Source organism: Colobus angolensis, unplaced genomic scaffold (genome assembly GCF_000951035.1).
Source record: "Colobus angolensis palliatus isolate OR3802 unplaced genomic scaffold, Cang.pa_1.0 Scaffold285, whole genome shotgun sequence".
Taxonomy (NCBI): domain Eukaryota; kingdom Metazoa; phylum Chordata; class Mammalia; order Primates; family Cercopithecidae; genus Colobus; species Colobus angolensis.
The window spans coordinates 1745838-1769003 of record NW_012116099.1 but is presented as its reverse complement, the minus strand read 5'-3'; the positions used below and the strand labels follow the sequence as shown (position 1 = coordinate 1769003).

Sequence of the window (23166 nt, the reverse complement as noted above, 5' to 3'; positions counted from 1 at the left end):
TTAGACTCTATACTCAACTCTCTGGTGCCAAACAAGTGACAAACTTGGTGACAAACTTGGACATTTTGAAGAATTTATGGGTGTGGGCCAACACTTGACATTGTGAGGCTTATCAACTGTTCTGAGAATTGGATGGAAGCTATTTAACTTTGACCAGAAAAAAAAAAAAAAAACACTTTTTTTTAATTTTAAGGAATTCATGAATCATAGGCTAGTAACCCCAGTTTAAAAGTAGAAGGGAAACATCTGTAAAAAATAGAGAAAACAGAATAGGAATTACCCCAGGCAGAGTTGGGCCACTTTAGGAGGTCTTCTTGTTAAAAAAAAATGCCTTCTCTGACAAAGGCTTGCGGTTGAAAAGTGCCAACACCTGAGGGAAGGCAGACAGCCCTCTTTCGGGATGATGAAAGAAGGATAATGTCTTTCCTAACATCTCACCTGACTGAGCACATGGGCCTGAACAGGGGCGTGGTGGAGAGAGGTGGGTAAACATGAAGTCCAGCTGCGTAGGGAGTAGGGCTAACCAAAAGGGAGCCCACAGCAGTCCTGGGCACTGATGGGAAAAGGGCCTAAGAGCTAGAGAGAACACACCACAGATGACTGTCTCATTTCAAAATTCTGCTCTGAGCTGGCCTTCTGCCCAGGGATGTGGAAGGAATAGCTCTTGCCATTTCCCTGGGACGCAGATACTAAGGCCTCCTCTTTCCAAGACTCAGAGCTCATGATAGTAACAGCTTTTGTGAACTAGTCTGGGAACCTCATCCCCAGTTATGACACTGTTTCCTTGGGAAAATGAGTACTGAATTCTAAATCATCTGCTTACTAATGAACTCTCTGTGCTATCACTGTGGGTGTTCTGATGAAGATGTGCTTTTAGGAATTCAAGCCTGAGAAGTCTGCTGTCTCTTGATTCCTATGTACTTTAGAGAGGTGACTGGGTCCTTCCTCCAAAGCCGTATCTCAATGTGAGTCTGCAGCTAATGGAAATTGAAGGTGTTTAGCTGGGTGGTCACTGCTGCTCCTCCTTCTCCTATCCTTCCTCCTCTGGATGTGGGTTAACAGAGCTCCCACTGAAGGTCATAAGTTTTTGCCTTTAGTGTGTCTCTTTCCCCACCACTGACTGGCTGGCTAAATGGGGGTTTATCACTTAACTCTCTGGTACTTCAGTTTTTATAGCTGTTGAGCTGGCAAGTGGAGAAAATAATTAGGGAGCCAAGTTTCTTGGGAAAATATTAATAATATAAGCAGATGGACAGTGTCAGGTATTTTTCTCCTTTCAAGCAGGAAGGAGAAGATTGTATAGCAGTCTGTTAATGAGGTGTTAATTGCATTTAAATGAAGACTTCTTCAGAGAAGAAAGGAAATGATGCTGATAAAAATTAACACTGTATAGTGCCTTAGACTTTCTATGACATTTTAATATTCATTATTGCACTTGCTCTTTAGGAAAACTTGAGAACACTGTACAGAAGGCATCCTGTTTACCTTTGCTTAACCAGTTAGGTGATTAGTGCTTCCGAGAAGCCAGATTACTTGTCTAAGGTCATCAGTGAGTAAGGGGAGAGGCAGTGGTCAAAGCCAGCTCTTTTCATTTTAACTCAAATCCCTTTTCCAGTTGTTCTATTCCCCACCACATTTTTCCTAATCAAATCTATCATGTAAAGGGATCATCAATGGAGACCATGGGCCTCTGCACATGCAAAGACACTCTATGAGCAAAAAATCACAAAGGACTGGGGACTAAGATATATCCTATTCCAACTTATCCTATCTAACGATCCTCATTCATTTAACCTATCCTATTCTACTTCAGCAAAGGGCAGGTTCCCTTGCAGGGATGGCAGTGGTGGGAGGAGGCACAAACCATCTTTTTCACAAATACTGCTGGCTAAACATTTGGGAAGATTTCATTATTAAGAAAAGAGAACAAAAATAATTTCATTATTAACAAAAGAGAACTCAGGTTACCGTAATATACAAGCAAAAGACAATCTTTTTAAAAATGATCTCATCTGAGAAACTTTTTCTTATTTTCTCCATCTTAGTCTAGAAAAACTAACCAACAGAGGACATCTTCACCCCCACTACCAGCATTTTCAGAGGGTCATCCCTCTGCCAGTCCCTATAAGGTCAGGTGGGGATGGCAGCTATCCAAGGACAACAGCCCATTGTAGGCCACTTGCTGAGGGTGTGGCCCTAATCTATTCCTTAGCTATCTGTTGAACATGTTCTGACCCTGAGCCTTCGCCTTAACTGATTGGAAAGGGACACGGCAGTCAGCCTTGGAAGGGGGCAAGCACCAGAAGAATTCTTTCATACTGAACAACAGTGTGACTTAAGAGAAGTGTTCTATTTAGTGCTTAAATATTGTCTCTTGGCAGTATGTCCCACTAATCTTTCTACTTAGATGATGCTAGTGAGGACTAGCCTTGTGTGGCTGATGCAGGTCGGCAGAACCTTGATGGCTATTTTGGCCACAACTCAAATGAAGCATAAGGCAGAGAACCCAAATATCTTAGTGGCATCAGCGAAATCCAGCTGCTAAGGGGCAAAGGAGAGCGTACTTTCTACAGATGCCTCATTGTCAGGTGTGCACTGACGGTGTGGCAGAGGCAGACAGAGCTTGGCTGTCCCTTAAACCAAAAGACCATAATTAGGATAATATTGGTCACCACACAGAATAAAAAGGACCTCAGATCATAAACTAAAATACGTTCCATAAAAGTATCAGAAGAAAATATAAGTAAATATTTATCTAATTTTGAAAAACATAACACCAACATCATCAAAAGCAGAGATCATTACAGAAAACACAATTCTCAGGATAAACAATGTATCCTACCATATAGCACTGACATACAAGTGAAAGGAAAATGATAAACTCACTGAGAGTTACTTTCCTTACTAGATAAGAAGCCTTCATGTAGCAGAGTTTGTCAAATACAAAATCATCAGTAAAAAAAAATGGACAGAAACACATAATTAACAAATAGGGTCCTAGTTAAAACACATACACACAGACCTCAGTTTATTAAGTATGATGTATGAAGAGATACCATCCAGATCATTAGCAGAGACTTTGCGTTCAGAGTTGTGGCTAATTTTTATTTTCTTTATATATACTTGGATTAAAAACTTTTGTACAATGAATATGTACAATATTGGTCATCAATTGTTAGGCAAAATCTAAGTTCATAACATTGTAGAAAACGTGAAATATGAAAACAGCCTCTCTCTACTCAGTGAACTTTCCCTAGTGCTACAGGAATCTCTTGTTAATGTCTTCCATGCAATTCACCGCTAGCGTTGTTTGGAAATAAGAAAAACAAAGGCTGGGCCCAGTGGCTCACGCCTATAATCCCAGCACTTTTAGAGGCCGAGGCGGGCAGATCATGAGGTCAGGAGATCGAGACCATCCTGGCTAACACAGTGAAACCCCGTCTTTACTAAAAACACAAAAAATTAGCTGGGCATGGTCACGGGAGCCTGTAGTCCTAGCTACTCGGGAGGCTGAGGCAAGAGAATGACATCAACACAGGAGGCGGAGCTTGCAGTGGGTCAAGATCGTGCCACTGCACTCCAGCCTGGGCGACAGAGCAAAACTCTGTCTCAAACAACAACAACAAAAAAAAACAGAAATAAGAAAAATAATTTTTTTAACTCTATGATAGATCATGCAAAACCTGGAAAAGTCATCCACTACTTATTTCATTTTCTAAACACAAAAATAGAGAATTATTTTCTTAAATGGTCTGATTTATACTTAAGAAAAAGCTCTCTTAGGAAAGTTGAAGGATTCTGTCATGAGGGTACAAACGTCAGTGCACAGTCAAATGTTAAGCAGTTTACTTCTTCTGTTCTAAAAACATAAGGCCTATAATGTTAGCTTATCATTTCTACTTACATCTTTCTTAAGATCAAATATAACTACCCTGGAAGTTTTGCTAATCACAATTTTTAAATCTGCAAGAAAATTTCTTTTTTGTGCAAAATTATTTTGTAGTTTTTATTTAGCTACAGTTTTATTTGCTTCCTCCAATAGAAATCCCAGGTGAGAAAAGATTTTTGAGATAATTTGATACCCTCCCCCTTGAATGACAGGAGGGCTATGGCCCACAAAGGGCTGGGTTATGCACAGCTGAGAACTATAACAGCCAAGCTAAAAACAACTCAGCCTTCAGTAGTTTATTATTTTGTATTCAAAAACTAGAAGAAGACTTCTTTACCACTAAACAGTAGTGTGCCTTAAGAGAAGTAGCTGAGTTAGTGCTTCAATATTATTTCTTGACAGGATGCCCCAGTAATCCTTAGATGATGCTACAGTGAAGACCCAGCCTTGTGTGGCTGGCCTACGTCTGCAGAGTCTTAACAGCTATTTTCACAACTTGACCACAACTCAAAGAGTATAAGGTAGAGAACTCAAATATCTTAATGTAGATACCCACTTGTAGGTAGTACTAGCACTACAGATCATTTTTAATTCCCAGAAGGATCACAGACTTTGAGAGTTTCGGTTTAAAAGTAAAAAAAGTAGGTCTGGGGATTTTGGACTTTCCTTCTGAGGAAGAGTAGAAGAGATCCAATGGAACCCTTAAAGATACAGGTGCAGAGTGGAAAAATATTAAGGAAAAATGGAGGCCCTATTTGAATGACATTTTTAGGTCACCAGGATATCCTTCAGCAGCCTTGATCTGCCAAACTGTAAGCTCCTTGAGGGCCAATGCACTTTCTTACTTTTCTTTGTTTCCCTGGTGCCTACCAGAGTTCCCAGTATAGAGCTGGGACTTAGCAAATTATGTTAAAATGTGATGGTAAAACAGATGGGAAGGCTGATCTCCAGAGACTAGAAGGAGTGGCTGTAACTAACACACAATGAAATAGTAGCTTTGTCCTGACCCAGAAATGTCCCAGATATATACAGAGTTCTATGCTTATTTACACAACTTTAACAAAGAAATAATAGAAATAATAAATAATTTTAAATTTCCCAAAGGCTCCAGGACTTTACATCTGAGAAAGAAAACAGTTTCCACATAGGCTCTTGGGTTCGTAAATAAGAAAATATTGTTGGAATGGAATGTAGCTGAGCGCAATCAAAATTCACTTTATGTTCTTCATATTTCTAAGGAAAAAAAGGTGAGGAAAAAACAAACCAAATAAAGGTAAAAACTCTCAAAAAGACTCCCCAGTTCTATATCTAGCAATAGGTCAAAAACAGAGGCTACAAGAGTTTTTAGATTTCTTATGAGAAACTCTAGTAAGAAAAATACAATGACTCATTTCATAATAATGCCCTTTCTTCCCAAAGTACACATCACAATTCCCACATCCCTAGCACATGGGCACTCTGTGCAGAGCTATTGCAACACAGAGGATCTCCCTGCATCAAAGTCCCTGAGTGGACAAGAGAAACGCCAACAGTGACAGCAGGGACAGACCTCCCTGGTGCCGCGGTGCTTAGGGGCAGCGTGGCTGCATTAGCTCTGCTCCCTAAAGGAGGGGGATTACTCCCTTTGTATTGCCTGATCTGGAACAGCAGTTCTTTTGTGCAACTACCTTTAAGAACTGGGGAGCTAAGTGCAGCTGGCTTCCTTGTCTACAGGTTGAAAGAATCCCTTGACAGAGTAGTTTTGAATAGACGCTCCCAGATTTCCTAACAAATTGTCACTTAGACATTGAGAATCCAAAAAAAAAAAAAAAAAAGATGAAGGAAAGGGAAAGTGTGCTCTCAAGGCTACAGCACGAGTAAGGCACCCAGGCTGTTGCTCAAGTACTAGTTCACTCCCCTGTCACTTCTGTGGCTCCAGAAGGGTGAGTTAAGTCAATAGTTATACAAAAACAACTGAAGTTTACTGCCAAGAAATCTCTCCAATATAGCTACTGCGGGCACCAATTTTCCCAGCCTTGCCCAGTCAGATGTTCTTGAGAATCGCTATCAAGAGAAAATGACATGGCTCCTGCCCTTTGGTGAATATCCATGTAAAGTGATATAAGAATTCAAAGCTTGAAGGAAGTCCAGGGAATACTCACAGGAGCCTGACATCACTGGCTTTGGGCATTTGAAGTATAGAATAAGTGATAAGAATGCCTTCTCTCAGGCAGAAGGCAGTTCTGGAAGGGAAGGGCTGTTTATTGATCCTTGAATAGCTGAGACAGGCAGACTCTGTAGAGGTCAAATATCAATGAGAATTACAATACAAGACACTTCTGGTGGAAGGATGGTGTAGTTGGCTTGATGGGCCATTTGTGGGAGAGGGACCTTTACTTGACCTGGGTCTTTTATTGCTTCTAGTAACAACAGGCCTGAGGAAGTGGTGGGCTGGAGGCTTGTGAGGAGGGGAGGTGGCAGAGGTGAGCAGGCTAGGCAGAGGGACACACAGAGCTTGTGCCCGGAGATGAAGCTGTTGAGTAAGTGCCCGGCTTTAGCTGACATATGTGGCTGGGAAAATACGTTCGTGAAGAGACAGAGGTGGAGTAAATGAGCAACTGAAGAGACAGAAACTGACCACAACTAAAGACAATCACTCCAAACAAGGAACAAGCCTCGTGATGGAAATGGCATTTTCCTCATAAGTTAACATGGTTAACTCTGGTCATTTCATCCCTGGTTATCAGAACCTTTTAAAGATAAAGAAACTGAACTCAGTCATGTAAAAGGCTCAGACTGGTGAGATTTTCAGAATGAAAATTCTCAATGTTTAGGAAGTCCTCCAGATTATAGGATTTATATGACAGCCGCTATAGAAAACTTACATCTGTATAAATACCAAGGCCCCTAAGGGGGATAATATTTCATTTGTATTGAGATGTTTTAATCCCTCCTTAATAATTTAAGATACTAAGTATTAATATTACATATCAGATAGAAGATCTAATTTCTCCTGTATTTCATTTGAAAGGAATAATACTTTCTGGAACAGTAAATTGTTGTTTTCTTAAACCATACATCTAATTCTTCCTTGCTCTTAATCAGTTAAGCTATATTATAGTTCAGATGTATGCCAATGGCACTGCCACTTTAGTATTTATTAGTTTACGAAGATAACTCAACATCCTGGACATATTTCAAAGGACAAACGTACTGCTTTTCACCAAATTTGCCTCATTCATTTAATGTGTATTCTTAAGACTTTGACTGATGGATGAAGAAGAGGAGATATGAACCACACTGGCTGTTGCGAAGCCTTCCTCTGCACCAAACACAGACATCTAAATTTAAATACAAGTTCTCTGCTCTTTACTTTTCCTGGGTCTCTACTCACCCTTGTAGCCTCTGAAACACTCTTCTTACGTATTTATTTAAGATGAGATAAGAAGCTGGTTTTAGATGATGTGGGCCAAATTTCAGATTTCATATGGATTAAAAAATAATAAACATCAAGGGTAATCTAATATTCCCATAAATTATTTTAGAAGCATAATAATCATGTCATTCATCACGGCCCGGTTAATGTCTGCTGGTTTTTTTCTTTTCTGTTTGTTAAAGATTCAAGTCATATGTCCCTGTTCGTTAAAGATTCAAGTCATACGTCCAAAAATATGAAAAAAAAACTCTGTGTAGAAGTCAGACAGACTGGACCGTGGCTGCAGCAAACACACACACATGCAACGAGGAGATTCTCAAGTGTACATGTTCAGTTTAAAAGACAAAGCAGTCAGCTGCAATTCTGAGTCAGTTTTCTTTATCTATTTGAAGAGACAACTCCAATAAAACAGAAACAGGCCCTGTTGGAGCTCAAGACTTAGCATGAGAAAAGGAAGACAGAGAGAGACAGAGAGACAGAGAGAGAGAGAGAGAGAGAGAAAGAGAAAGAGAGAGAGAAAGAGAAAATGAACCCTATCAGCTGTGAAATAATACACTGGGGAAAAGTACTGGTTCTCATGAAAATGTCAGTGATTCACCATGGAATAAAATTTAAAAGCCACTGACCCCAGTGAAAGCCTCCAGTGGAAACGTGGATTTCGCTTCATTTCACGTAAAGACTTTTCTTTATTTCATTTAAACACTATCATAAGCACCATCACAGCTTTTGTGATGTGCTGCTTTCTCATTTACAATTGATATGGAAAAGGTACTGCTGATTAAAATGGTCTTTAGGAAAAGAAGAACAATGCACAAATTAGTTGATATAACCATGTAAAACAGGTAGGGCTCTTCTTGTTCCCTTAAAACATGCGTTAGGTGCTCATCAGCTGAATGACAACAGCAGACAATTCTTTTTTTCTATTTTTTGCAGTAACTCAGCATTTAAGCAGGCTTACTTGTAGAACTTTTTCATACTCACCAAATCTTCATTCTGATTTGCTAAAAGATCACGACTGAATGCAAGCTGACTGACACAAACCACAAATCTGTCAGGGAATACATGGAGTTCTGTATAAAATGAAGAAAAACAAGTTTAAAGGCATCAAAAAACTATAAACACAGAATGGTTGTCCCAGATTTTTGTTCATTTTAAGTTACTGCAATCTGCAGTAACAATATAAAACACACGTCTCCCCTCTCCTCCCATCCTTTCAGCGTTTGCCAGCAATAGGGCAGGGTGAGCGCAAAGCTCTAGGGAGAGCTGACCAGGCTGCAAATGGGTCCACCTGCGCCCCGGGACCATTACATTGCAGGAAACCCCCAGGCAGAACCTCTGCAGCCTTCCCTCTGTGTCAGTTGGCTGTTTGCTGATTAGAACTCCTATTTGGAAAATAGGATCAATGTTTTCAAAATGAGCATGTAAGACTTATACAGGAAGAGGAGTATTAGATAAAATCTAAAAATGTGACCTATCAATGTTTTTCCTAGTTACTTTACTTATCATCTCCTTGGTCAGCTAGTCTTAGAGAGGTCCCCGACCCTGGAGGGCAAACTACTAATCTGAATCAGGCTGGGAAAACAGCAGCTTCTCTTAGGAATTAATGAACCAACTATTCAGAAAACGGATAAATATACAATAAAGATGGTAAAATTACACCATACTCATAGTAATCTATTATTGCTGCTTCTTAAAACAAAACCACAACTTCCCATTGGGAAAGACTGAGTGAATCACTGAACTGGACTCCTCGGCATTCAATGAAAGGAACGTGAGGTAGTAATGACATCCGGATCTTTCCTTCTCTCATCTGTCTGTCCATCCATCCATTTGTTCACCAGCCTCCAGCTACCCAGGCGTGATGTCTGGAGTGATGCTGAGCTGATGCCAACAGTGTATGTTCCAGGTGGGTGGGGAGGGGCTCTTCTCCCTTTTTCATACTTGGTTGTACTGCTTGAATATTTTTATGATACACATGTCTGATACTTGTGATAGAAATCAAGTCATTTTTCTAACAAAGAAAGCTTCCCTCTTACATGAGACCAACATTTTTTAAAGATGGATATTATGAATCAGGTGAGTAAAGCCTTTTAGGTACATTGCACATGATGGCAATGACTGTTTGAAGTAATAACGTATCTCAATTTGATGCAGCGCTTAGAAGCCAAGCAAGAAGGTGTCAATTGTATGGACACAGAATTTAAACAAGCTACACCTTATACTACTAGACTAGCTTAAATGATCCCAAAAGGCCTAAGGAGTTGTTGTTCCAGTAACAGCTCTCTCCTTATCCTGTCAACCACTGCTGTCTCCTTGGCAGTCACCCTCCTTATTCCAAGTTATCCTATTCAGAACAGTAGGTTAACAGTTCTAAAAAAAGAGCTCCACTCATCCTGCTCAAAAACCTACCATGGCTCCCCAGTGCCCAACATTCAAAACCCTCCATGATTAGGGATTAACCTGTTGTTCTGGTCTCACTCCCAATTAGTCCTTCTCATGAGGAAAGCCCCCATTTCAGGTGGGGGCCTGAGTGTTTTTAAACTTTGATCCCATGTAGGTATGATATCTGGCTAGGTGACTAGAGATGGACTTTGAAAAGCCAGAAGAACAAAATTAGCAAAGCAATTAATATTTATTCATTAGTTCTTAAAAGACTTTATTGAGATAAATGGTAAATAGCCTTTTTATCATTTTATGGGAGTGGAAATTGAACCACAGAATTCATTATCTGTCCACCTTCCCCTCCCAAAAAAATCATAAAATTGAAATACAACAGTTTATTAGTGGATCAGAACTGGAATTCAAAATTGTCAGTAGTTCTATCAAATAATTCCTCCATATTTGCATTTCTACCTCTGAAAAGTAACAATGTTAGAATGGCAGATTTTAAACATTTTGGTGCCAGGTATTAACAGAAAGCAACTTCTGCACCCTTTTGTTCTGTTTAGGTCATTATTGAGAGTTGCATTATTTTAATATTTAATTAAATATTTAGGCAATGATAGTCCTTATCATAAAGGGTACAGATACAAGGTTAGCTGACTTATTTTACTAGAGAGTTGAACAAAGTGGAAGGGCCTGTTAAGAAAGCAATATATCTGAGGCTGGGTATGTTGGCTCATGCCTGTAATCCCAGCACCTTGGGAGGCCAAGGCGGGAATACAGCTTGACCCCAGGAATTTGAAACCAGCTTCAACATAGTGAGACCCCTTCTTTACCAAAAATTTAAAAAAAAAAAAAAAAAAGAGAGAGAAAAAACAAAATTAGCCAGGCATGGTGGCACACACCTGTGGTCCCAGCTACTTAGGAGGCTGGGATCCTCAAGTGATGGAAGGATCACTTGAGCCTAGGAGGCTGAGGCTGCAGTGAGCATGATTGCACCACTGCACTCAAAAACAAACAATAGCAAAAAAGAGAGTAACATATTCGAGCAGAGTTTATAGTTAAGAAAATGCAGATAATCATGAAGATTCCACAGCAGGCCTCTATACAGTTAATTTTTTAAAGTTCCTATTTCATGTCTTATATATATATATACTGAAATCGTCCATGGAAGGTGACCTAAATTTTCTTTCCAGTGCTCAGATCAACCTGGAGAAAGATCATTAGCTTCTGACTTTACTGTTGCTGGCTGGACAAATTTGAAATCATATCCTTAGGGGACATCTAGACTTAGGGAAGTGACGTGGGAAAGTGGCCTCATCACACACCTAGGGAAAGCTCTGAGAGCTCTGGGCTGGGAAAGAGCTTTCTTGTGTACACACCTGCTCCATATGCCAGGGCCTTGGTGTGCACAGACAATATTGAAGTGATTCATAGTTCAACTGTGTTGAGTCACTCTGAAAACTCAAAGAAAGTGCTGAGATGCATCAGGAAAGGAAAGCATGATGTGGCCCGGCTCACTGTTCTCAGAGAGGCAGTAAACACAGTACAAGCTGGGAGAAATCACAAACTTTCAGACACACTCAAGGACATGAAGGCAATGAAGCAAGTGGGACTCTCCATTCCTTAATTTTCATCCCTTCTCTATCTTAGGGCAAGCAGATTGTGTGAAATGTCTGATAAACCAAGAAATTGGCTTCTTACCAGCATTCTGTGAGTTCCTGATACAGCGAAGACGTATCCCTCTCTTGAGAAAATAGGCTGTGATTTGAAAGCCATAACCTGTAAAGTGAAAGGGAATATCACACTAAGTTAAAAGTTTGTTTGCCACTAAATTTCAGGTTCGGCCCGGTGCCTGCCATATAAGATGCATTCAGTAATTATTTAGCAAATGAGGCCGGGCACGGTGACTCACGCCTGTAATCCCAACTTTGGAAGGCCAAGGCAGGCGGATCACTTGAGGTCAGGAGTTCGAGACCAGCCTGGCCACCATGGTGAAACCCTGTCTCTATTAAAAATATAAAAACTAGCCGGGTGAGGTGGCGGGCACCTGTAATCCCAGCTACTCAGGAGGCTGAGGCAGAAGAATCGTTTAAACCTGGGAAGTGGAGGTTGTAGTGAGCTAAGATCACTGTACTCTAGCCTGGTTGACAGAGTGAGACTCTATCTAAAATAATAATAATTAGTAAACAAAAGAATAAAGGAATTAACAGAGGGCTTCTCTTGAGAGGTAAGGGTGAACATTACTATCTTGCCTCCTCCAGGAGGCCTGACCATGACGCCTGGCGTAGTCCCTGCTCCCTGAAGTGTCTCAGCTACTTCAACTGTAAAATGAATTAAATGAAGAAGTCTAATGTGCCTGAAAATTAGGACTTTCAGATGGGATAATTCAGTCGGAGCTTGCAAATAGATCTTAGCCACCTTCTGATACTCAGTGCTTATTAGCTCATAAAAAGAAGCAGTTCATACCTATTTGAACATGGATGTATTTTGCCTATAAATAAATTAATTCAAGTATGTCAAAATCTTTATATAGAATGAGATGAAAAGAAATATGACATGAGGAAAAAACTAATTTCTCCAACTCACCGGAGTGGCCTAAGTGAAAGAGACAGAGCATTAAGTGTTGGCAAGAATGTAGGACAACTGGAATTCTCATACGCTGCTGGCAGGAATACAAATTGGTACAGCCACTTTAAAAAAAATGCTTGAATATCTAAAGCTGAACTTAGGTATGAACATACAGTGTTCACAATAGCACTCTTCACAACAGTCTCAACCTGGAACCAATGCAAATATCCATCAACAGTAAATTTTTTAATGGGGATACAGTCACACACTGAAATACTATATTGCCTCTAAAAATGAATGAGCTACAGTTACAGGTAATAACAGAAATACATCTCACAAACATAATGTTACATGAAAGAAGCCTGACCCTGAAGAGTAAATGCCATGTGTGAAAATGGAGACATTATCATTCATCTTATAGGGTGGCAACAGATTTTCAGATGGGTCACAGAAAGTGCCAGCTTAATTCCTTCCTCCCTCCCTTCCTCCTCTCTTCTGGCTTCCCTCCAGGTATAAACTACTTTATTGATGATTTTCCTGAAATCATAGTAAAACTGTTCCTGGTTATCACGGTCAGCAGTCAAGTTATTTGGTAGAAGAATCAGAAGCAAAAGGTCCACCAGAGCAGGGTGAGGGTCCCCCTGTGTCAAACTGGAGCGGCCAAGAGTTGCAGGAAGTAATTTCTAGGACTGTCAGATTCTCCAAAGTCCATGACTATGGTTGTTCTGCAATACCTTTGGTAAAGAATACAATTAAAGAAGTTTCCACTTTCATATTCAGTATCCTTCTGACACTCCTGTAGAAAGACCCAGGACATCAGTGACCGCAGACTTGACGCTGTCTAAACAAGCGATGCTTCTGACAGAACAATTACTTTAGTCATGCAGATTGTGCAATAACAGTGACATCTATGAAAGGATAATCTCCGGATTTACTGAGATAAAATATATTTTTTCCTAACACACTTGAAAATAGATTGCATTTCAGTCATGTGGCTTTCTTCTGCTTAAAATGTCAAACAAAATATACACACCACTGACATTACTCTGAGTGCTTTAAAACAAGTATGTTATTTCTTAGGTCACTGAGAGAATGGAAGTCATTCCTACATCTGTTTATTTGTCCAACTGCTGAGGGAAGAAGTGGAATCCTTAACAATTTGCAACTCACAAACACAGATAGCAAAATTTAAAAGTGTTTTTCAAGTATTAATTTATAATGCAAGTCTTCCAAAGAACTGAGAAAAAAATATATAATATCTAAGTTATTCTACCTTTGCTGATCTATAGGTCTAAGCGATTAAGATTCAGGAGGCATGTTCAAAATTTCAAAAATCTTCTTCCTATACAAAATCTTTAGCAATAAAATGTTATTATCGGTCCCAGTGTGGTGCTCATGCCTGTAATCTCAGTACTTTGAGGGCCCACAGTGGGAGGACTGCTTGAGGCCATGAGCTCGAGACCAGCCTGGGAAACATACTGAGACCCCACCTCCACTCAAAAAATACAAAAAAACATTAGCTGGGCATGGTGGTACATGCCTGTAGTCCCAGCTACTCAGGGGGCTGAGGCAGGAGGATTGCTTGAGTTTTGAACTTCAAGGCTGCAGTGAGCTATGGTCACCACTGTACTCCAGCCTGGGCGACAAAGCAAGAGCCTATCTTAAAAAAAAAAAAAAAAAAAGTTATTATCAGGAAGGGGCTAAATCTGAAGTTGACCATGAAAGCTACAGTTTTGAGTCCAGGAAGCCTGGTATCTGAAGATACTATTTGAGTGATAACTAAATCCTATTTGGACTGCTGAACAATCAAGTCTCAGTATGACACTTTCCCCTATAGAAAAAGAAAGCAGTATAAGGCAGATTTCAAGTGATTTGTTACTGAAATTAGTAGGAGAAATTAGTTTATTGAAACTTTGACCCTTACACCTCTCACCCCTAGGAGAGAACTAGGTTAAAAGGAATCATTTCTAAACGGCATATTGTTATTAGTGGTTTCAGTGGAAAACCTGCTCAAATGGCACCTACAAGAGAAATGGCAAGTTTAACATGTAAAAAAGATTTGCACCTGCTTAGTCCAAATTCCACTGGTCATATGAAACTTTATTGTTTAATGAGAAACTTAAGGAGAGATTAAACATGAAAGGTACTATGTAAGTTCTTATGGCAAACTAAATTTGATATACAAACAGAGAAAATTATTGGTGCTTGAAACACACTGAACTGAAATGCTTAGGAAGATGTATTTCATTTATTTACAGATAACAGGCAATGATAAAGACTACATTCTTATCTTTGCTCTTAATGAAATCGACTTCACAGCGTTCAGGACGCCACTGAGATTTTGTACTTACCCAGGGCTAAAGCAAAGCTCCACTACTCTCTAAAGCTAAACAGCAATTTAGCAAAGAATCCAAGAGGCCTTTTGCTTTTCCTACTTGGGGCACCAGCTCCCAGCTTGCTATGCTGGCGTTTTAAATGCAGAAAACTTGTCAGTAGAGCAAATGGAAATCATAAAGTGATCATCTTCTCATTTGGAAACTACTGGATGACCGTATTAAGATTACGAGGCACTTGCAAATCACATTTCAGTATGCCTGTTTTCTTGCTGGTGATTGTGGTCCTCCTAAATCTGAGAAGGCTGTCTTTAGACAAAGGAAGAGACTTGGGTTAGAGGGAGAGAAAGCTTTGCAATAGAAACATCTTACCACCAGGCGTCTGTGGATATGTGCATTTCCAGAAACAATTGCTATTTTTGAATTGCTTAATGTAACACAATCATCTAGTTTCAGCAAGATCCCATCTTCTCCCCTGGCCCCCAAGCAGCTCCAAAAGTCTCCAGTTCTTGTGCCACCATTTGCTCTCTATATGTCGTAAAAAGCTGTTGTACTTCTCCCTATTCTTCTACAAACAACCTCCAAAGCGGCAATGAAGCCTCAAATGATTACTTGTTACCACACTAACTTTATTCTGGCTTACCTATGTTGCTCATCAAAAACTATTAAGTCTCTCTGAAAAAAAAAAAAAAGGGGAGGTGATCAGTAATGCTTATGAAAGAAAGAAAGGACAAATGAGTCCTGCTACTATTTTATTTCATATTCTGTCTAAAATAAGCTGCTCCAAAATGGCTGTACTAGAAATTTGCAGTCTTCATAAACAGAAAGGCAAAAATTACAACAAAAAAACTCAAATATGAGTTGAACAAATTCCATCCTGGCTTAGCAAGGCAGTAGATTAGTTTCAAGTAGTACCGTGCTCCAATGAGTAATGGTTTTAAGGGAGTGGTCATTTATTTGGGTTGTTACAGTTCACAGTCCCAAGACACTGAGAGCAAATATTCAATGAGAGATTTTTACTGTAAAACTATCCAGCCTCACTTGTTTTCCAGGGGATTCATAGCCAAGGCGACTTGAGCTTCCTCACAGCTGCCAAGGGGAGTCTGTGGTCTGGTGCGTAACAGTGGGAAGCCCTCTCCCACAGCTATTACGAGATCATTCATGGAGGAGCCTGGGAAAATGCCTCTATGTGGCTTGGTGAGCCATCAGGACCTCCGGGCAGGTGAACTCTACTTCACTGTGGACCCCACCCACCACCTGTGTGGCTCTCTTCCAGCAAAGTCTTCTCCCAAACTACAAGGCAGGCTCAGGAAGACCTACGATGCCCCTCAGTACTTCTCTCCCTGAGATGACTCCTTCGTTATTATCACCACTCAGATAATCTGAAACATTTCAAACATTCAGAAAACCAGAAAAAGGTCATGAACGTCCCAAAACCCACCATCTAGATTCAATAATAGTTAATATTTTGCCTTATTTCATATACATATTTTCTAAACTCTTTCGAAGTAGACATCATGAAACCTTACTCCTAAACATTTAACCAAGCTCTTGAGCAACAAGGAAATTCTCCTTCATCACCACGACATTATTATTACAACTGAGTATGACATTATCGATCCAATAGCCATCTATATTCAAATTTCTCCATTGTCCCAAAATGTGTATCACTGATCTGATTTTCCTTTGAATCGGATCCAACCAAAGATCATGGATTTTAAGAGATGTATTTGCTTACATCTTCTTTAATCTAAAATAATCTCCCTTTACCTTTTAAAAAAAGAACTCTGAACTTTGGAAGAGGATCAGGCTAGTTGTGTTATGGAACAAATCCATTGTACATTTGATTTTTTTTTTTTTTTTTTTGAGACAGGGTCTTGCTCTGTTGCCCAGGCTGGAGTGCAGTGGTACAATCACGACTCATTGCAGCCTCAACCTCCCAGGCTCAGGTGGTTCTCTCACTTCAACCTCCTGAGTAGGTAGGACCACAGGTGCATGCTACCATACCCATCTCAGTTTTAAAATTATTTTTAGAGACAGGGTCCCCCTATGTTGCCAAGGTTAGTCTTGAACTCCTGGGCTCAAGTGATCCTGCTGCCTGAGCCTCCCAAAATGCTGAGATTACAGGTGTGAGCCACTGAACCCAGCTAAGCTTTTTTTTTTTTTTTAACCTCAGTTGCCTAAACACAAAATGTCAACCTGTAAGCTCTTTTAAAATGCCAGTCATTTATTAATTTTGACTTCTCCTTTAACTGCTTTAGGAAATTACAGGTTCAAACTAAAGTTATAACGACAATGCAAAGACTGGCATACAGATGACTTGAAAATTTGGTCCTAATGATAATTTCAAAGAAATCAAATTATGAATTTGTAGACAGTTGAAATTTTGGTGAAGATAAGCTTACTTAGGTAGGTTGGATAGTGGTCTGATATTTGCTTTAAGAAAGGGCACTTTGTCACAATCAGATTACTATATGCTAACCTGGAAGCAGCTCTGCATTGCACACCAGTTCAGACATGTGACTGTTTCCAGTCTGAAGTCATGAGTCAGTTATCAAACTCGGTTGTGATTTAATAAGAGGACAGGAAGAAAGAGGCTGATACCAACTGAGTACTGACAGTATCTTGGGTATTAGACTAGACTAGGAACATACAACATGTTTAAAAGATGAAGAGGCCGGGCGCAGTGGACCTCACCTGTAATCCCAGCACTTTGGGAGGCCAAAGTGGGCAGATCACGAGGTCAGAAGATTGAGACCATCCTGGCTCACATGGTGAAACCCTGTCTCTACTAAAAATACAAAAAAATAGCCAGGCGTGGTGGCATGCGCCTGTAGTGTAGTTCCAGCTAGTCGGGAGGCTGAGGCAGGAGAATCGCCTGAACCCGGAAGGCAGAGGTTGCAGTGAGCCGAGATCACACCACTGCACTCCAGCCTGGGCAACAGAGCAAGACTCCATCTCAAAAAAAAAAAAGAAAAAAAAGAAAAAAATAAATGAAGAATATGTGTGCTTTCAAGCTATCTAATTAAGGAAAAATGAAGCTGTAACTCTTTAATTCCAAACTGTGTCACTCAGAAAGTTGCACTTTGTCCTTGTCAAAAGGCCTAGAAGGGTAGGGAAACCATGAGTTTGATGCTGTCACTTCAAACATGAAGAGAGACTAAGTATGAGATGTGGCCTGTGAAAAAGCCTTGATGGGGCCTTTGGAAACATGTTATAGGTCCAAGTGTGACCTCCTCTATTGCTGGTGATGGATGGGGTTGGAGGAAGGGGTTATTCTGTAGGAGCTGAAAACCAAGGGTTCTGTCACAAGTTTAGGAATATACATACAGGATCCTAGTCTAAGACCACAACCGGGAAACAATTTGGGTGGGTAAGTGGAATATTTGATCCTAGGCTAAAAATTTCACTTATTATCCAAGACATTTAGAGATTCCAAAAAGGTTCCCTTGAGATAACATTTCATGTCCCTAAATAAGGACAGTACTAGACTCTGAGTCACAAAAAAGCTATGTCTATTTAATGCCAAAACAAACAGGGCATGAAATGTTTCATGAAAAAAAATAAAACTGTGAAAAAATAATTATTTATAAAATAATTCTTTGGAGCTGAATTTATTTAGAGAAAAACACACATTTTCTACCTGTCACCCTTTTGACTTCATAGGTAATGCCAGAGGACACATGTGCTACAGATTTCATTTTCTATGAGATCCATCAGAGATTGTTAACATGGTATAAGAAAGCTTTTCAGAAGAGACAAAAATTTACAGTAAAACAAATTGAGAAATTATCACTTCAGATTTCTTCCCCATATTGCTTTCCCACTTTTTTGTTTATTACAAAAATGCCCTTAACATTAAATATGAAAACCGTGTTCGGATAACACACAAGCATCGATGAAATGAGCATAGATGAAATGATATTCAAAACTCTGAATTTTCCCACAATCATAACTCTGCCAGGCCATGCATAATGATAAGAATAACATAATACTGTGTAGTTATAAAACTCAAAGTTCTCTTTAAAACCCTTCACTCATCTTTAAATAACTATACATAAAAGAAACAGAGATTTTTAATAAGCCTTCTAAATGAGGTAGCTGGTTGTTTGAACTGTTCGCTGTTCAAGCAAGCCTCTCTGCAATAGATTTCAAATTTCCTGTGCCTACAGAGGAACACCAGATGAAGCATACCCTCTGTGGTCTCCCTGTCTTGCAGGGGGTCCATTTCAACTCTGAGATTCTAGATCACGTGCAATGAGAAAAAGAGTTCACGAACCACTGGACTATTCTAACAGGATCATGGACCTAAAAGACGAGAAACAACCTTGGGAAGTCTCCTAGTTCATTTCCTGTTTGTCAGCTAGGACCACATTAAAACCATCTTTTAAAAACAACACCAAAATGCAGAGCGAGAAGATGCTATACCTACCTATGTGCCACTTTATCTGTCCTTTATATGAACTGAGGTTGCAAACTTAACGCCTAAGGGGTAAGACAGGTAACAGGAAAAGGGCTGGGTTCTGACTGGAAAACTGGAGAGAGCTCAGGACTTATTTAAAGGGGACAGCAGTGATTTTCAAAACCAGCCATCAGCTGCCATCAGAAACTAGGGCACAGGGGTATCAGAAAAGCTGGAAATCCAAGTTTTTATGTGAAATCTCTTCAAATTTTAACTCTGCAAACAATTCAAACTTTTAAAATATATTGTGTGGTCCAAATAATATGTCTCTGAGAGCCAATGTAGCTTTCTATTGTCAGTTTACAATCTCTAACCTAAATTCCTCACACTTCAGTTGAATTTCTTTTTTGTGTGTCTTCGGCAGAACTAAAGGAAAGCTGGCCACTACCGAATGCTTGAAGATAGGTATTCAGTTTCAATTTAGTTGTTTATTCTAAGCTAAATAAACCTAGGTCCTTAACCTTACTAAACAGGGCATGTTTTTCTACATTAAAATCATCTTTCTGACTCTTAAGTCTGACATTAAAGATACTCAGCCAGGCACGGTAGCTCACACCTGTAATTCTAGCACTTTGAGAGGCCGAGGCAAGTGGATTGCCTGAGTTCAGGAGTTTGAGACCAGCCTGAGCCACACAGCAAAACCCCATCTCTACTAAAATACAAAAAATTAGCCGGGTGTGGCGGCATGCTCCTATAATCCCAGCTACTCAGGAGGCTGAGGCAGAAGAATTGCTAGAACCCGGGAGGCAGAGGTTGCAGTCAGCCGAGATTGCACCACTGCACTTCAGCCTGGGCGACAGAGCAAGACTCTGTCCCTAAAAATAACATAACATAATAACATAACATAACATAACATAACATGATACTCAGTTAAGGGTTTGACTCAATACGGGGGAAAATGAAAAGATTATATAATTTTAGAAATAATTGTATAAATGTGTGGGATCTGCATTAAAAAATTACAAAGCTTTCATTAACTAATTAGGAAAAGGTCTTGAAAAGATTAATATGACATGTTCTCAACTGGAAGGGCTAACCAACACAAAGATGTGAATTGTTCCCATATTTATTTAACAAATATGTACCGAATACCTATTATGTACCAGACAATTCCAGTCAAATATCACAATGAAACTGTTATTTTGTATGTGTGTAAGGGGAGGAGGCAGTTTAGAAGGTGCGAAAAATAATGCTAAATTTAATCTAAAAGACAAGAATAGTTAAAAAAATTCAAAGTAAAAAAATGGTTTTTTCTAATTAAAAGTAACATAGACTCAATGTATTTTTAAAAATCTAGACCAAAACAAGTGTAAAGAGAAAGGAATCTTCAACAATCCGACCACCCAGAGACCTCTGTCACTTCGATTTTTGGTATCTTCTAGGTCTGTTCTCAAAATATATAATCACATATACTCTTACTTCTACAAAAAAGAAATCATATGATGAATGTTGTTTTATAACCTGATTTTAAAAACCTCAGTGCTATGAACATTTACTTTGTGTATGCTACCATTTAGAAATCCATTTTTATTCTTTCCCAAATGAATAATAAATTGAATATTCAACAGAAGATTCCCACTGATCCCAGGTTGCCAGTTCTGTCATACACAGACCTCTCTTTCTGACTCACTTTATTCCATTGGTTTATCATCAGTCAACACTATGTTAATTACTTGAGTTTTATTTATAAAAAATCTTAATCTAGTAGGGCAATTTCCTCTCCTGACTCCCAACATTATTTTTCTTCTCCATCAGGAGTACCTGAAGTTATTCTTGGCCTTTTATCTTTTTATTAGCTTGTCCAGTTGCATGAAAAGTCCTTTCGGGGTTGGATTAGAAAGACCTTGAATGTATAGATCAATTTGGAGAAAATGAACATCTTTATGATAATGAGACTTCCCAGACATTTGACATGGTAAATCTAATTATTTTTAAGAACTTATTTAATATCTTTGAATAAAGTTTTTTTAGTGTTGTCATGTAAATGTTATCTCCTAAAAACTACATTTTTTTATTTATTAAAAACTACATTTTTAAACTGCCTGCTGTTGTAACTGACTTCTATATGTTGTCAGCTGAAATGCCTATTAAATCTTTTTTCCCCACCTTTATTGGGGTATAATTGACAAATAAAAGTTGTATACATTTAAGGTGTAGAATATGATGATTTGATATATGTATCTATTGTGAAATGATTACCACAATCAGACTAATTAACACAACCATCACCTCATATAGCTCTCTCTCTTTTTCTTGCAGTGAGAACATTTAAAGATCTCTCTAACCAAATTTCAAGTATACAATGATTATTAACTATAGGCATCACAGGGTACATTAGATTCCCCAGAACTTCTTCACCTTATAACTGATAGTTTGTGTCCTTTGCCCAACATCTCCCCTTCCTTCCTTCATTGACCCTTTCCCCCAGCCAGACTCTGTCCCCATCCCTGCCTCTGGCAACCATCACTCTACTCTCTGCTTTTATGAATTAGGCTTTTTTAGATTCTACATATAAATGAGATCACACACCATTTGTCTTTCTATGTCTGACTTACTTCATGTAGCATAATGTACTCCAGGTTCATCAATGTTGACACAAATAGTAGGATTTGCTTCTTTTTTTTATGGCTGAATAATGTTCCACTGTATATATACAGCACATTTTTAAAGATGCTAATTTCATTTCCTTTGTATGTATACCCAGAAGTGAGACTGCTGGATCATATGGTAGTTCTGTTTTTACTTTTCTGAAGAGTCTCCATACTGTTTTCCTTAATGGCTGTACTAATTTACACTCCCATCAGAATTATACAAAGGTTCCCTTTTCTCCACACCTTCACCAATACTTGTTACCTCTTTTTATAATAGCCATTCTAACAGGTGTGCGATGATATCTCACTGTGATCATAATGTGCATTTCCTGATGAAAAATTACGTTAAGTACCTTTCCATATACCTGTTTACAATTGTATGTTTTCTTTGGGAAAATATCTATTTAGGTCCTTCTCCCATTTTTAATTGGGTTTTCAATTTAGTTGTTTCCTTTCTTCCTTTTCCTTTTTTTTTTTTTGCTATTGAGTTGTATGAGTTCCTTAATATTTGGATATTAATCCCTTATCAGCTATACGGGCTTGCAAATATTTATTCCATTCTATAGGTTACCTTTTCATTTTGTTGATTGTTTCCTTTGCTGCACAGAAATTTTTAGTTTGATGTAGTTGCTTTTGTTACCTGTCTTTTGGGGTCATATCCAAAAAAATCATTGTCAGGACCAATGTCAAGGAGCCATTTCCCAACGTCTTCTACTAGAAGTTTTATGGTTTCATGTCTCACATTTAAGACTTTAATATATTTTAATTTTTGTGTATGGTATAAGACAAAGATACAAGTTCATTCTTTTGCATATGGATACCCAGTTTACCCAGAACCATTTATTGAAGAGACTATTCTTTCCCTATTTTGCATTTTTGGTGCCCCTGTCAAAGAATAGTTGGCCATATACACGAGTTTATTTCTGGGCTCTCTATTTCGTTCTGTTGGTCTAGGGTCCATTTTTATGCCAGTGCTATTCTGTTTTGCTTGCTATAGCTTTGTTTTAAATTTGAGTAATTTGTATGTATATCTATTTTAGACTTTTCTGCATATACAATCATACCATGTACTAAAAAAGGGACTTTTCTTCATCTCCAATTTTTTCACCTGTATTTTTTTTCCTCTTTTATTCTTTGGGCTGGAACTCCTCCATTAGCGTGTTGAATACTGCTGCTGGTAGGCATCTTTTGGTGCTCCTTATTATAAAGCTAACACTGTTAATGCTTCACTCACTACTGAGAACATTTGTCATAGCCTTTTTGTAGACATATTCCTAATTTTCTAAGAATTTTTATTATAAATAGTGGTTGCTTTTTCTGTACCTTATACAATTACTATATGCATTGCTCTTCTTTAATTTATTAATGTTGTAAATATTACAAATTGACTTTTAATGCTGAGTCAACTTTGTATGATATCATGATTTTGTTTTCTACATTGCCAAATTTGGCTTGCTAATATTTAGTTTAGGATTTCTGCTTTTATATTTGGGTGAGATTGACTTGTAATTTTCTTCTCTTTT

The 23166-nt window shown here is 38.8% G+C and overlaps 1 protein-coding gene across 1 annotated transcript in view; it reads right to left on the bottom strand.

Annotated features, from left to right (window-relative positions):
• The window catches only part of SLX4IP (SLX4 interacting protein), a 198588-nt gene that overhangs the window by 11676 nt on the left and 163746 nt on the right, over positions 1–23166 (bottom strand). Inside the window, exons 5-6 of the mRNA XM_011948867.1 lie at positions 11391–11468; positions 8286–8374 (exon numbers count right to left, since the gene is read on the bottom strand). Of these exons, the coding sequence (XP_011804257.1) occupies positions 8286–8374; positions 11391–11468 (167 nt within the window). The remainder of the gene's footprint in view (positions 1–8285; positions 8375–11390; positions 11469–23166) is intronic.